General features: G+C 47.2%; 1 protein-coding gene across 2 annotated transcripts in view; it reads right to left on the reverse strand.

The window, feature by feature from the left end:
• Nucleotides 1–16,469, reverse strand: part of TRAPPC10 (trafficking protein particle complex subunit 10) — a 74,841-nt gene that overhangs the window by 23,322 nt on the left and 35,050 nt on the right. For both annotated transcript variants that reach the window (XM_043874167.1, XM_043874168.1), the window contains 8 exons: nt 15,370–15,481; nt 12,681–12,928; nt 6,050–6,196; nt 5,367–5,481; nt 4,461–4,537; nt 3,612–3,703; nt 1,474–1,614; nt 1,060–1,172 (listed from right to left, as the gene is read on the reverse strand). In XM_043874167.1, coding sequence (XP_043730102.1) covers nt 1,060–1,172; nt 1,474–1,614; nt 3,612–3,703; nt 4,461–4,537; nt 5,367–5,481; nt 6,050–6,196; nt 12,681–12,928; nt 15,370–15,481 — 1,045 coding nt within the window. The remainder of the gene's footprint in view (nt 1–1,059; nt 1,173–1,473; nt 1,615–3,611; nt 3,704–4,460; nt 4,538–5,366; nt 5,482–6,049; nt 6,197–12,680; nt 12,929–15,369; nt 15,482–16,469) is intronic.

Raw genomic sequence — 16,469 nt, forward strand, 5'->3', positions numbered from 1 at the left:
TCCAACCAATGGAATGTTATTCAGCCACTGAAGGGAATGAGACGCTGACACACACTACAACACAGGCAGATCCTGAAAATGTGCTGTGTGAAATAAGCTGGTCACAAAAAACCACACACTGTATGATTCCATTTACGTGAAATACCCGTACCACGTATCCTCAAAGACAGAAGGCAGGCTAGTGACTCCCAGGAACCTGGCGGGGTGGGGGTGTGAGAAAAGGTGGGGGTGGGAGAAGGTTGGGAGGAAATGAGTATGGGGCGGGCTGCTTTTGAGGGGTAAAAGTGTTCTAAACTTTACGGTGGTGACGGATGCACATACCTGTGGCTAGACTAAAAACCACTAGGCTACACACTGCAAATGGGGGATGACATGATATGTGAATTCTATCTCAGTAAAACTGTGATATTTTAAAAGGTCGGTGTCTGGAAAAAAAAGATGGGAAGATGGTCAAGGAGAATTGAGATGTAACAATCAAATGCAATATGTGATCCCTGATTGGACTACTACAGGCCAGTGACTTCTAATATAAAATAATTGTAAAAACCCTGTTTGAGACAATGAGGTAGACCTGAAGAGGGCTAAGTTGGAAGCCCGAGCCAGAACACTGGCCTTCTGTGGGCAGGGAGTTTAGGGGACCACTCTTTTGTTTTCAGAAGATGCTACACTGTCCCAAAGTGGAGTGGTCCTTGTGGTCTGGAGAGGCTCTGAAGTTCAGCAAAAAGAAAAAAGTAGGAAGATATAGACACACGGTGATACACAAAATGCTAGCAACTGCGGAATCTAGGTGGTCAGTATACATCACCTGGTATATACAGTGTTATTCTTTTTGCTTTTCTAGGGCATCTGACATTTTTCATAATAAAGTTTTTTAAATCTTTATTGAATCTGTCACAGCATTGCTTCTGTTTTAAGGTTTGGGTTTTCTGGCCCAGGGCCACATGAGATCTTATTTCCCATATCAAGACCGAACCCCAAGCCCCTGCACTGACAGGTGAAGTCTTAACCACTGGCCCACCAGGGATGTTCCTGTAACAAAGTTTCAGAAATGAGCCGCACCTGGGCTGTCCCTCTGCTGGCTGGCGAAGCTGAGGATCTCTCTGCAGAAGTACTCCCGCTCGTCCGTGGTCAGGTGCTGGTCGCTGGCCAGGAGGCTGCTGGTCTGAAGGTAGCTGAGTGTAGAGTCAAGGGGCCGGAGAGGACCACGTGGGGGAGGGGGGGGCGCCGCACACACAGCCCCAGTCCCAGGGGGTGCAGACGACTGGTGCGCCCCTTCCTCCAGGGTCCTAGGGACTCACGCAGAAGTCAGGCAGGCAGACACCTGACCAGCTTCTACCCAACAGGGGCCTGTGTCAAGGCAGCTTCCCTCTCCTAATTTCCAGGCACCTATGGACATGCGACTGTGGGCACTGCTGCTATACAAACAGACAGCAATTTTCCTATTTCACAAATGTACTCGACTTAAAAGGATACTTCTCAATCTGTCCAAGGCGTTTCTGACATTCGGCGAGCTGCTTCCTTGTGTGTGTGATTGGCAGCGCCCAGCCCTCAGCCAGGTAATTTTTCAAGGCTCCCTGAAGATACATCTCTGCCTTCTGAGGAGACTTCTTCCTCCTTGCAAATCAACAAACAGAAGCTTTCATAATGGGTCACGATAATCAACAAACTCAGACCTTTCATGGCTTCCTCCCCACCCTTGGTGATCTCGACGACACCATGACAGTGGTGCCATCCAGAGTCCTCCTCTGACCACTGCCCCCCGCCCAGCCCCCGAGGTGAGAAAGAACACACAATCAGGAACACATAACCGGACCCAAGAAATGTGCCAGGCTGGTAACCCCCCACACGCTGTTTGTCCAGCATCCTACACTAGCTGAAGGGCCTTCAGAGTTCAATCTCTGGATAAGAGGGTGAGGGCATCACTTATGACTTCAAGCTGCTGCGAGGCCGCCAAGCGTGAAGGAAGGGGAAGGATCTGCCCACTGGCACAGAAGCAGGTATGGAGGAAGCTAAAAACCTGGGCTTGGACCCACCCTAGCTCCTGAAGACACACCAAAACAGAGTGGTTTCCATGGACCAACCAATGGGAGCTTGGGCCAACTCCAAAACTCAGGCCAATGCACTGAGCAGGTTTCAAAGATTTACAGAGAACTATGAAGGATTTAAATAGCAACACATATCACATAAAAGAATATCTTCCCAGGCCCAATTTAAACCTTCAAGATATTCAGAACAAACCAAAGTTTAAAATACGATTAACGAAGCTTGCCCAAGCTTCAGTGACAACACGGATGCCCTGGCCTTTCCCAGAGGGCTTGGGACTGCTGATCTTGCAAGATAAAGGCCAACAATGAACAAGCATCTGCTCTCCTGGCATCTTGAGAGAATATCTTAGTCCTCAGGACCTTACTCTGAAACAGTGAGAGTTCCCAAATTCTCAATTTCAAGCCTATCAAATTACATGTGCCAGTTTTTCCAGACTTTTCTGGTCCTCTCTCATCCTGTCATTTAAAGGGGCCAGAACTTTCCACACTTCTTCAGTTAGTATCTCCAGCCAATGATTTATACACTGTAGTGCAGGATGGGAGACCATTGCCACCCAGCCCCCAGAGACACAGGCCGAAGGTCACCCAGCTGGCCAGTCCATGGTGACACCAGAACCAGGACCCAAGTCTCCCGTTAGCAGGCCAGCGTCACCCCACCGCAGTGCCAGCCTCAGGGGGCTGAGCTCATAGCATCTGAGGGCATGGCTTCTCTATTCCACTAACCAATTAATAACTCAGTCCTCAGTACACCAGATGGAGATTCAAGAGACCCCACCTCGGCTCTGTGACTGCTGGCTGCTCCAACCACACCTAAAACATCAGGATGTTCACTTAGATGATCTACTAATCCCTTCCCTGCCTACTCAACCAGTTACAATAAATTATTCTTTCCTGTTTCATCTAATAAAATTACAAACTGTATATATCCAAATACCACTTCAAACACATATTTCTTTTGAGAAAACCACCATCTTTTCCCTCATAACTTGTATCTTTTCCAGTGCTTTGAATTAGCAGCTGCATTGCCAGCCAGGGTTCTTCTCTTTGACAGGCTATTTACCAAATACATATGAAATACACCACATTTTGAGTCTTTTCTCTGGAATCCAACTCGGAAGCTGGAGCCAGATGAGAAACGTTCACCGTTTCTGTACACTCCGGCTCTCAGGCACTCACAGCTCAGCCCTCTCTCCTGGAGGTGATACATGCACGTACTCCACGTCACTGACCTCAAGGCGACACTTACGAGCACCCAGAGAAAATGATGTAGAACACACACCATATACTGCATAAAACAGGGCACACATTATCTACATATGTGGAACATTTATGTAAAAGTTCACTAAACTGATTAAAGAAACACAAAGATCAGTAACAATTACCATGGTTAATAAACTAAACTCTGGTATTCAGAAGGAATCTTCTAAAAAAATGATGATGGTTGGTTAACAATTTACATTTTCATTCTACCAAGTTAGGTACACTTCATATTAACTCCTACATAACAAACCTCTTACTACACACAGGAGATGTCTGAAATTCAGAGAAAAGTTCAAAATCAATTACATGTAAAACTCTGCCAGATCCTTTCCAACAAGCTTAGCAGATCGAATCCTCCCGATACTCGTGAACATTTCGATGGTGGCATGAGACAAGTCCTGTGGAAAAGCAAAGACCGAGTAACTCTGTACTTCAAATTTAATGCTACACAGACCCGACATTCATTTACCCAAAGCTGAAGCAAAAGACTTCCTTATTAATATAACAATTTTTTACTCAGGATCTTTCTGTGTTATTTGAGTTTTTACAAAACAGTGATTTATACAAAGTCATCAACTTGTATATAAACTATGATGCATTATAAGGAAAGAAACATGAACTCAGCAGGGATAGAATAATTTTTTTCAGTGTTATTTTCCAAATGCAGGTAACATTTTTAGTGTTTTTTCACTCTCTGAGTAACAGAGACAACTGTCAGATGCTCTTCAATTAACTGTGCCTTGGGAACGCAGGTGGTCCACTGAACTTCTACTGCACTGCTTTCTAAGACTGCCCAAGTTTAAGTCCTTTAAAATCAGGTACAATAAGCCCTGTTCAGGTTCAAACTGTTTCTCTGTATACAGAAAATCATTCACTAGCCTTTCTTACAATTTCTGCTCCACTGAAGGAGCAATCCCATGGGGAAAAGAACGATAAATATCCAAGGATGCTTTTATGCCTAGTTATGGCACTGTGGATACCGACGCACCAACTACTTCAGGTGCATCCACAACTCCCTAGGGCTGAGGGAACTTAGCCCAGCAAGGAGGTCCCAGACACCAGCTCACTCCCAATCCCAAATGCTACAAATGCAGCAAAATCTCACAGAGACAGGCTTTCTGCCACCAGTGGACAGGCAACACTTGAAATACTTACTAAGTAGTGCTTTTCAAAAGCTTCTACTGATGATAATGCTTCTTTGAGTTTCTTATAAGGACTCTGAGCTGTGTTGGCTTAAACAGAAAGAAATAAGAGTCCTTATTCATCTTCATTACATCCAGTCATGACTTTATGTTCAGCCACAAATGTCACAGGTACAGGACTTTGTCTGATGCTTGTGGAAACTACCAACACACCCATGTCAGCTGAAACCACACTACTACTCACATTCTTGTCCAATTAACATACTCATGATATAATCTAAACACTTCGTGCAATGCTTTTATCTTTAACTGAGGCTAGAAGTCTTTAAGCATGTATTACAAATCCTACAATAAACTGAATTACTTTCAGAATGCTGTAAAGTGCTCTCAGGTTGAAACAGAGCAACACATACATCACACACTTTCCCTGATGAACTGATCCGAGCCAGCAGGAGTCCTCTCAGGTCACTAGGTGTGATTTAGTCAGCAATAGCCCTGCTAACTCACACTCATCATTATGCTGAAAGAATCAGTAATGCTCCTTTCAAAGTGCTCTATCACCTAGAAGTAATTTACTCAATAAAAGGACGTGTCTGGCCATATTATCAGAAAAATAAATCACCTGTAACTGGGGGAGATTGGTGCATTTAAACTTCATGAGGGCTGTACAAAGTCCTGACCAGCTCAATGTAAGCCTGCCAGAAACTCAGACACAGTTTTAAGAACCCTTATACTTTCTTAAACTATTTCTGACATTTCTTTAAGTGATTAAAGGGTAAAATATCCCATGTCTTAATCTGGTCAGCTGATAATAAGTGTAATTTCCCAAATGGTGAGTAGTTATATTGCCAGAATCTGAATTATACATGCCAAGCACAGCCCACGTTCTCGGTGATTTGGGGAACATTTCAAAAAGTACCTGTCTCAGGCCGCTCGGCTCCCAAACCTGCCAAAAGATCCACAGTCCTATTGAGGTCCTCTGAGTCAGGTCCCTTTTCTGACACAAGTCCACACAGATAGCCCAGGGACTTCAGCTGTTGAGATAGACCCCAAATTTCAATTAATCTGCTATAAGAACCAGTAGAGAATTTACAAATTTAAAGTTAACATCCATCTAAATGCAAAAAATTTAGCTTTCCTACCCAAAAGATTCTTGTATGGATATAAAAACACATCTTGCTACGATCCTTTCAAACTCAAACCTTCTACATGATCATCCTGGGAGTGCCTCTGACTCTGGTCACTCACAAGCCAGCAAGGTCTCCCACTCTGTCTGCACTGCCACCAGGCTTTCCTGCTGCCCACACAGGACCACTGTCCTCACCTGATTTCTGCACAGGCTTCACGCTTACCCTGCTTTGTCTCCAGCACCCTCATTCCTGGGGCAGAAGTCCATCTTTAGTACGAGCGCAGCAAGTGTCTGACGTCCACTGGAGTCAGAGACACTGGCAGGGACCCACCGCGTCCATGTTGCTACCGGACGCTCCTCAGGCGCCAGAGCCCCCCAAGGAGGGACCGCGTGTGCAGCACTTCCCCAACAGCGAACTCCATCCCGCCCCGGGGGCACAGCCCAGACAGGCTCCCTCTGCACTCGGCAGCTACCTTCTCCGTGGCGTAGCTCCACAAGCCCACGGTGTGGGCAATGTTCGAGTCTATCTGCGCCCGGTCACAGCACCCTTCTATCCTCTGCAGCACCTCCAGGCAGCTCAGGAACACCCAGCAGTCCAGGGCGCCGGGCGGCACGGAGACCTGTGGGGCACAGGCGCAGGCGGTGAGGAGGGCACTCGGGGAAGCCCCTCCCGGCAGCCACCCAGACTCTGCACAACCACAGGGAAGAGAAAGGGGCGTAACAACAAGGGCAGCAGCTCAGCTACAGGAGGAAGGGCCACCTGTGCCCAAAGGCACTCAGTGGCTCACACTCCCGATGAGACGGAGGGCCTTGGCAGGGGTGTGATCTCAGCAGTGTACTCAAAAGCTTACTAAAGATGCCTACAAGAAGGCCGACTGTCAGCACTTACTCAAGGTTTGGAAACTGGTCACCTCTCAGTTTAAAGAGCACACATTCTGAAGGTGGGAAGCTAAGACCTCAGATGACCACTGGAACACATTTCAGATCATGTATCAACATAGCAATCTAAGTATTAAGTAGATATTTGATGGTATTTGGGAACTGCTATTGATTTTTTAGGTGCAATTATGTTTGTAAAAATGGACTCCTGTTGCTTGGGGATATAATAAACACTATACTGTCAGATATTCAGAAGTATCTACTGTATGTGATCGGTTCCACGGTGGACTTTCGTCTACACTTCAGGGTCTCTGAAAGAGGAAATGTCTCACAATTGACAGCACATCCACGCCCACAGCTGGCAGCGCAGACTGCCTTTTCGGGGGCACTGACGTCATGGGGCGTCTCACAGCTGGGGCCCCAGCTCCGGTGAGACCCGCCAGCTGGTCCCAGTCACAACGGGGACTAAGAAGTGACCCCGAATTAGCTGACAGGGGAGGAGCTGCACAAGCTGACGAGACCAAGTCCTGTAAGAAAGACTTCTTCAACACACCCTGAGCACAAACAGAAGGACCTGGCACCAACCGGAAAGACCCAGAGAATGCCATTAAATGCTCCCATACATGCTAAATTGCCCAGTCTTTGAAAAATGAGACAAACTACTTAGGTCCTTTAAATGAAAAATCAGTACAGAAAATAATGACATGATCAGAAGCAACTTTCATAAGGTGATAAAGTGGTATGACTCTCTTGTCCAGACAAGGGACCAACCTCAAAGGGATGCGGAGAGCTGGCCGGTGGGATGCAGCTCAGGGACCCTGTCCAGAGCACATGCCTCCCCCCAGTCGAACTGCGGCACTCCACAGGGGGCAAGGCTGAGAGGTACCAATAGCCCACAGAGGTCTCACCTGAAAGCCACATATCTTTAGACGGTGGCAGGCTGAGTTTTTCTGACTGCCACCCACCCCATTGCCCCACGTCAATCACACCTGACAAAGAGCAAGCCTGCCTCCCACAAGGGACAAACCTTAGGCAAGCTCAAGACTCTGCCAGTCCACCCAGCGGCACTCTCGGCATCTGGACACCTCACGCACCCTAACGAGAAAGACACAGAGAGCCTTTCCATAGACTTCGGGGCCCTCTGGGTAAACTCCTTTGTGAACAACAGATTTTTTTAAAACTAATTTCTTTATAAACATTCTTTAGCTTTTCTTCAAGCCTCTCCTTTTCTGATACCAGTATTATTGGTCATGGCAAGAGCTGTCTGACCATTTTCCAAGTATAAAATTAAAGACATTCTTTTGTTTTTTCTAAACCTATGTTTTAAAACAATGCAAATGCTGAAAACCCCAGTGTCCTATATGGACCACAACGGGGCCATGCCCGCCACACACCTCCCAACACGCCACCGGTGCCTCCTCGTGAACTCGTGCACACAAAATCAACATGCAGGCATGTCCAGCTAGACTCTGCATTCACAGCCTCATCCACTCCAAGTTCGTTGATTTCTGCCGCCACACCCCTGTCTGCTGTCCGCACAGATGGCAGTGACCGCTTCCCTCGTACAGGATGGACATTTGGGTTATTTCCCGAGTCTGGCAGTTACAGTAAGGCCACCACGAGTGTCCCTGCACTGCCTCCTGGACAGAGCGGGGACAAATCACCGGCTCACGGGCAGCACAGGTTTGGCTCCAGCAGAGGCTGCCAAACAGCTTTCCTAAGATGGGTGCCCATTCCTACTCTCCCTGTCAAGGAAAGAACTCCAGGTGCTCCCTGTTCTCACCAACACTTATCAAGGCCTTCCACTTTAGCCACTTGGGGTGGGGGGTGGGGGGAGGTAGATTTCACTGTTATTTTAGTTTGCATTTCTCTATAATGAATGAGGCTGAGCACCTTTTCATCTGCTTAGTAGCCAACTGCCTATTTTCTATTGATTTGTCAGTCTCTGAAGCTGATTTGTAGGGGTTCTTCCCATACTCTGGGTAAGAGTCCTTCTTGACTATACAGCCTATGGACCTTTGTCCCCTCCTGGCTGCCCTGTCACCCCCCTCCGTGGTGCTGATTGATGACGAGAGGCCCTGATTTCCAGGCTGCCCGTTTTCCACACTCTTCCCTCCTGGCCAAAGCCTTTCTGTCCTGTTTAAGAAACATTTGCTAATCTCAAGGTCATAAAGAATTCTCCCATATTATCTTCCAGAAGCTTTCTTGCTTTATCTTTCATAAAATAATTATTATTTGTGGATGGTATAAGATTCAGTTGACTCAGACCCATTTATTCACTGAGTCCATTCATATTCCATTTATTCAAAGTTTACCCCAGCGCCTTTGCTCCGACCTCACGTTTCTCCCCAGGTCTCAGCCGAGTCTCCAACTCTTCTCCACGTCTCCTCCTAATCAGGAGCCTCTCTCTGCCCTCACCTCTCACAGCACCCCAGCTTTCAACCCAAGGGTGGCTCCCCACTAGCTGGAGAATAAAAGTCAACTCTCAAGGTGATGTACACTTTCAAACCTGGCTTCCAAGAATTCTGGAGCCTCACCTCCATGCCCTGCCTCAGCCCTAAGTTCTACCAAGACTAAGCTCCTCGAGAGTTCTTTCTCAACAGTGAGTTCTCTGCCTGAAACTCACTCTCTCTGCCCGCCACCCAAGCCATGTCCACCTGATGGGTCCTGACTCAGCTCAAGGGGTGAGGAGGGGTGATGTTAGTCTGTCGTGCTCGCTGCTAAAAACACAGCTCCTAGAGTGCTTGGCTCGCACAAAACAGGTGTTCAATGAGTAACTGCTAAATGGATGAAACTTTAAAATCCAGCTCACACAAGACCACCTCTTGACCCCCACCCCCGGACACATCAGGCAGTGTCCATGACCCCATGCCAGCTGCCCCTCTCTCTTCGATATCACCCCCACCCACCCACCCCACCCGGGAACAGCTGGCTCTGATGGCCCGGCAGCTCTGGGCTCTGACAGCCCACTCACACAGCTGGCTCTGTGCACAAACTGTGGGTTTCTTGAGGTCAAGCAGGACTCATTTCTTCATCTGTGGGTCCTCTCTCCCCTCACCACTGTGTGTAGTCAGCTGCTTTCTGAATGGTGCTGGGCAGTTCCTTCTCTAACCCTCTTTCCCTCTTCCTGAGGCTCACTGGCTCTTATTGATATCAACACCTTCCCTGGGTGCCTCCTGCTCCATCCACTCCCACTCCTCTCACAGTTCAGGTCCTCCCTCAGGGCTCAAGGTCACATGATGAGCAAGTACTCGATGACCCTGAGGGTCGCTCCTCAGTAAAGCCTCTGCTCTGTCCTCCGTGGGGCCTGAACCCAGGAATGCCAATGCCAGCTGGCAGGCCTGGATGGTGGGCCCTCTCCACCCTGGTCAGCCTGCAGCTTCTCCCACACACAGCCCTGCTCACACACCAGCAGGGCGTGGGCATCTCACACACGGCGCTGGCCAGTCTCTAGGTCCTGAAGAGTCCTGATCCTCTTGGCTAGCCCTGTCTGTGAACATAATCAGAACCTATGCTGATAAAAGACAAGCCGATACCGAGAAAAACGCATTAACACAGAAATCCTTTGGGTAGTCATTGTAACAAACATAAAACGATATTCTAGAAAATATCTTCCTTAAATAGTTCTCACTTACCAATCTGGTAAAGATGAAAATATATACACATATTACTTTTTTTCTTACCAAAGATGCAGGAGAAGAGTATTACTAGTGTAACTAAAAATGGGATCATCTTACTAGAAGGCAATATGATGATGTACACTAAAAGTGTTAAAGACAAGGGCAGCCTTGAACTAGCCATCCTACGTGTGAATGCACTGAATAAGGGTGACGGACAAGGATATACACTCCTCCAACGGCAGACACTGCTGAACAATCCCAAAGTCCAAACAGTCCTTCTACACACAGAAAGGCCACAGACCAAAAAGAGAATCTCTTACTTTAGAAAAAGCAATGACGCTTTCTTCTGCAGCTCTGTCTGTGTTTTCCAAATTTACGCAGGGAATACACTAGACTTTTGGTAAACGGGTGGGGGTGGTTTAAATGTTGTAGACAACAAAGAGATGTTCTTTGTTGACGGAGTCATCTGAGCTCCCACAGACCTGATGCAACTTTACGGCTATTACTCCTGACTCCAGCAGCGGTGTGGGCAGGTACCCTTTCCACATTCACACATTGCCAAGCCGGGAGCTGGCCCCTGGCCTCAGCAAGCACCGCTGGGAGTGATGACCCCAGGCCGCAGCACGGAGGTGGCATCTGGCCACCTCAGTGTCTCCTCCTCTCAGAGAAGATACTATAAATCAACTGATGCACCAACAAGGAAGTCACCAAGACTTGCTTTACAAACCATAAAGAGCAAACACAGGCGTTTTCTGCAAAAGAAACATCACAATAAGAAATGTACAAAGTGGTTGCAATACATATGCTTTTGGCTTAAAAAGGATAAATGACCAAACCTAACCCAGCACCACATACTGGCCCAACCTGCAAGCTGCCTGAGGACTGGCTCTGCAGCTGCAGCTCTGCCCAGCTCTGTTTGGGGGAACCCAAGGCTCTACACTGGCCTCTGGCCATGGACATGACTGTCAACAACAATCACCAGAAAGCAAGCTAGCAGACACAGGAAATGAGTTCTAGTTTTGAGAGTGGAATCAAATATGCAGAAAAAAATAAATAATTTTGATTGTCTCCATAAAAATTTAAAGAAATTCTAAGAATAAACTTATCCGCTTTATTGCCAACCGCAAAACTACCTTAAGTTATAAGGACCACCCCCAACTCCCAACAACAACCTAGAGAGAGAATCTCAGATGACAAAGTAGAGAGAGGAGTTCTCTGCCTGACGCCCCACATGCCCTCTCCAGTGAGAACACCATCACTGAGGCCTAAACCGCCCTCCTGGGTGACCCCAATTTGAAAGTGCAAAGGCTGAACTGCCTGGGCTCTTAATACACTCCCATGTTTTCCCGTGATCCACTAACAAGAGAAAATCTCTCAGTTAGTAAATCTCTAGGCCCCATGAACACAGGCGGCCCTGTCCCATTAATGAAGCAATCCCCTCAGCCCCAGAGTCTGTACAGTTAGAGTGGAATAGCCAAAGAAGATTATCTCAACCCACTCGGTGACAGGTGGCCACAAGAACATCACCTCAAGGTGGAAAGTGTTCTTTTTTCTCATGTGCTTGATTAGATGTGCAAAGAAGAAAAATAATTTGATAAAAAGTTCTAAATTCTCAAGTTTGTGGCTCAGCTAGGCTAGGCATCTCTTCTTTAGAAATTAGCAAAATAATTTATCTTATTGAGTCTGTTATTTAGTTTTTTAGGGAACATAAAACAGAAATGACTATGATATGGAAACTACCCTTACCACCAGTGCCCTGGGTCTTCATTAACTGTGCCCCCAGAGCCCTGGTGTGGAGCCCAACAGAGAGGACTGCAGCCTGCCGGGAGGATCTGAGTCTGTGACAAGTTAATTATGTTACCTGTAAGTCACCTAACCACTTCCACACCCACTTTCCTCCTTTATAAAATGGAATTAGACCACCCACTCAGTTCTTAACCGGGGAGTAGGGGTGGGTACCTAAGAATCCTCTGATAGTGTATGTAACATTTGGAGTGTGTACATGTGCATTTTTCCATGTAAAGAGGTCACTGAAACAAAAAAGGTGAGAACCCCCAGAACGGACAGTCATTAGAGCTCCCGTACCTTACTAAAATGTTTACAACACTACAGGCAGGAAGAGAGTCCAGAGCCCTGGGGGATATTAATCTAGAAAAACAAGTGTTTGACTACAAACCAACACCTTGAAGCTAACTGTGTTCTTTCATACACGCATGCACACATGTGTTTGTACCCTACCTCCATTAAACTGTGTGCTACTGATTAACGTGCACAGCTTGCTGTGTGTCACTCACATTGTTACCAGCATGCTCATGTGCAAATTCAGGTATCTGAAAAGACAGCTCTGAAAGAAAACAAACACCACCTGCGAAACCTGATTCTGGGTGTCCCCCAGGTGAGTGATGTTGATCAATAAGGCCCAGCTCCCACAGAACAAGCCAGGGTTACCTTAAAACTTATATTGAGACACTGATCTGGGAGGCTCGCTGTGGGCCACTGTGCACTGCACTGTGCTGAGGGCAGAAGGTGCACTTTCTAGCAGTCACTCAATCGGTTGCTAGGCCGACAGTCGGGACGCGGGTGACGGGGAAAGGAGACGACTCACTTCCAGGAGCTTCAGCTCCTGCACACAGCTGTGCAGCAGAGCTAGGGCGCGCTGAGCCACCTCCCACGGCCTCTGCAGGAAGAGGAGCAGGGTGCACTGGCGAGAGAACAGGTAACTGCGCAGATCTAACAGGGTGGCTTCTTGCCTCTGTATCAATTCGCGCTTCTCCATATCTATGGGCTTTCGGAGGATCAATCCATTCCAGCTCTTCACCGGCTGGCAGAAAAAAGTCAGCCAGTTCGCACCATCTAGACAAACACACATCGTGAAAGGCGCTGACTGCAGATTCCTTCACCTCACTGCGCGGGACCGTGAGCCCTAGGGGACCGACGGGCGGCCCGAAGCACCAGCCCCCCCTCAAGGCTGTGGGGGACCCGACAAGGGACATAGGACAGGGTGGTGACTACAAGGACACCCACTCGGCTCCTGGCATCGGGGGACAGGACGGAGGCTGCAAGGCACAACGCTGTTCCAGGCCCCGAAGGTCGTGAACAAGCCAGGATGCGATCGGGCCACCGGGCTAAGGGTCGGGGACACCTCAGGCTCCACAATCAGTCACCCGGGAGGAGGCATGAGGCCCAGGCGGGAACGTGCTATGGGGTTCCTCCCTACCGTGTGCGGGGGAGCAGCCTGGCCACGGGACAGTCTTCATCTTATATCATCTCCACACTCTTCCTGACGTATTTAAGCCTCCTGCCTGTCTGCCACTCAACCCTGTCAACACCTGAGTCCAGCTCCCAGAGGAAGGGCCCGCAGCACGAGGAAGACATAGTAGTGGGAAGCAGAGGGGACATCCTAACTGTCAAAGATTTCCAACAAGGCTCCCCAATTCTAATAGCTCAAAGACTCAAATACGGTTTTAAATTAAACACAAGAGTCTACAATAACAGGGCCATTCAATCTAATGGAAAAAAACTTTTTAATCTACCTTCCTCTCTCACAGCCACCTCCCTGGACGTCCACATCTACACTGGCACGGTGGCATTGCTTCATGGCTGCAGGGCCAGCAACGGCAACAGCGTCCCTCACTAGCTGAGCTGAGAGTCAGCGGCTCACTGCCCATACAGTGAGGTGTCCCCCCAGCTGTCAGGCCTTTCCTCAGCAGATCCCCCCGCTGGGGCCCCATCCCCAGCACTCTCCTGGCTCCCCCCACGTTTGGTCAGGCCTCTCTTGGAGAGCCTCCTAGGCCCCCCTCTGACAGTAACCAGCCCTACCGCCACCCTCCCCCACACCTGCATCTTCTGCCCAGCCTGCACTTGCTACCCTCGTTACCTAACTCTAAGTGACATACTTGTTTTTCCATATGTCTCCCTTTCATGTAAACTCCATTAAAGAAGGAAGTCTGTTGTGTTCCCTACTGTGTTTAGAACAGGGCCTGCACAGAGAGGGGTCTCAGGAAGTATGTGTCTGAATGAACAAAATTGAACCCCCTTATCACTTCACTGCAAAAGCTGGTCCAGGCTTACTTTTGGATTTTAAATTGCCCCAGGTTTATTTTAAAACTGAAAGAACAAAGAAACTATGTGAAATATAATGTAAGAAACATTTAAGCTATTTGAGACACATACATACATATATATATATATATATACACACACACACACATATATATATATGTATAATATGGGCATGTAAGATATAAGAAATGTAATTTTATTCCCTTTAAGTTTTCAAAATCTAATTAGTAAATTGCTTTAGTTATATGTTTCTGTCTGTGTCTCAGCAAAGTAAGAGATCCAAAGCTGAACTGCAAGAAAACTGATTGAAGTGGGCCTCAGTGGGTGACACCGCATCACTCTGAGAACCAGGGTGGGGCCCACAGGCCAGGGGGCGGCCCCTGCACCTCACTCCCTACAGGTCTCCTAGCAGACACGACAATGGCTCCTGGGAATCACGCCTTTCTTCAGACACTGTGACAAAGGTTCCCAAAAGAACCCCCGATAAAGATATCTATTATAGCACTGCTTGTGGGAGCAAGAGAGAAACAACCCAAATGTCCAGCGCCAGGGTGGCTGAATCAAGTCTCAGGAATCCACACTGCGAAGCACTCTGCAGCTACTGGCAGAAACAGCTTAGCGCCTCATCTGTCAGTCTAAAGAGATGCCTGCGATGGACTGCTAGTAAGAACAAGCTACAGACAAACGTCATGATAATGTGACGCCATTTCTACCAAAATAAATACCAAGCAAAGAACAGTGAGCACAATTACAAACTTTTTTCTTTGTACATGGGTCACTGTGCTAATTTCATATTTTTAGAAAACTTTAAGACATCGTTAAAAAGATGAACACCATTTACAATGGTGTCATGTAAGACTCACTGTAGTGAACACTCAAATATTACACAGACAACCTCTTAACCGAAGAAAAAGATCCCCACACTATGTTAACAAGGAGGCACAGAATCAGGAGCATCCCTAGACAGCTCAAGCTGTAGAAATGACACTTTATATCTGAAAACAACTCCTTCAACACTTTCATTCCTCAAGATTCTTCCACAAGTGTGACTAACACCTAACTCTCAATTCATTCCCTATAGCAACCATGGGAATATATCCTGCATAATCTGTTTTTTAAAAAACACAGAAGATGATTCAATCATTAGGTGAATAACAGCAGCTTCCATACTAGTTAAAAGTGGGGAAAGCTATGGTGAGAAAAGAACTTATTTCTAAAACGTCACTACTCACCCCCAGCACCAAAGTTGACAACATACTGAGAAAACAAGGCGTCCAGTTCATCGTACTGCACCAGGGCATCTTCAAACTGCTGCAGCATCTCAAAGACAAAGGCAAGCTCCTCCTAGTCACCCGAAAAAAGTTTATAAAAGAAAACAAAAAATCATAAATCAATGTTTTGAAACAAGAAGCCACGAAAGATCACAACAGAGAAAAGCAAGTAGCATTGTGAATAAGTTTATGCCAAGAAAAAGAAAATCAAGTTAATGACCAGGCACAGACAGAAGCAGGAAAAGGCCAGCATGACTCCTGGAGTCTCTGTGACCTGCCAGGCCTGACGGCTCAGCCTCTCGTCCTTGGTACTTCCTTGCCTCCCCACACACATGCTCTTTAATTAGAATTCTGCTCTGTGGAACAGCGGAATCGTCTCCTTCATTTACTTATTAAACCAACGACTTATTTATATCTATGGAGACACAAGGATACTAATTCTGTCCCACAGGGTGAATCTCTGGCCTGTCATTACTCATTTTGCTGCACACACTGCTCCTGCTTTGGGTGTCAGGAGGCCCCTGGAGGTGGTGTGTGTGCTCCTTTGACAGACCTCCACCTTTTTCTTGAGCACCTCCTTCCTTTCTGCTTCTACAAAATGTTGCTATTTTCCCTACATTAGCCCTGGAACCAATCACGTCCACAAGGAGCCCTGGCAACTTTTATAGGAGAATGCAGTTTAGAAACCAAGATCTTAGCACTAAGTCTGCTCACTGCTACTGAGGTGTCCTTTTTTTCCAGACCCCATCAGAGGAGACAGCAAAGCAATATTTACATGCACACGTATTAACCCTCACCTACACATACATCAGTATTTCTGAATCTATCTATCCAGCCCTCCAGTTATCCAACCACGAGTTCACTGATTCTAAACCAATACCACTGTGTTCATTTGGACTCTTCTCTTTTCTTGTCAGTACTCTTAGGAAATAAGTTTAATAAGATTGAAGGGTAAAGAGACAGGGTAATCTGAAAGTTCTGTCATAGTCGGTCATACAGGGAATTATGAACATGCTCAAATTCCCTGATGTCCCAAATCATCCAAATATCACCACGATAGA

Source organism: Cervus elaphus, chromosome 19, assembly GCF_910594005.1.
Source record: "Cervus elaphus chromosome 19, mCerEla1.1, whole genome shotgun sequence".
NCBI classification, from domain to species: Eukaryota; Metazoa; Chordata; class Mammalia; order Artiodactyla; family Cervidae; genus Cervus; species Cervus elaphus.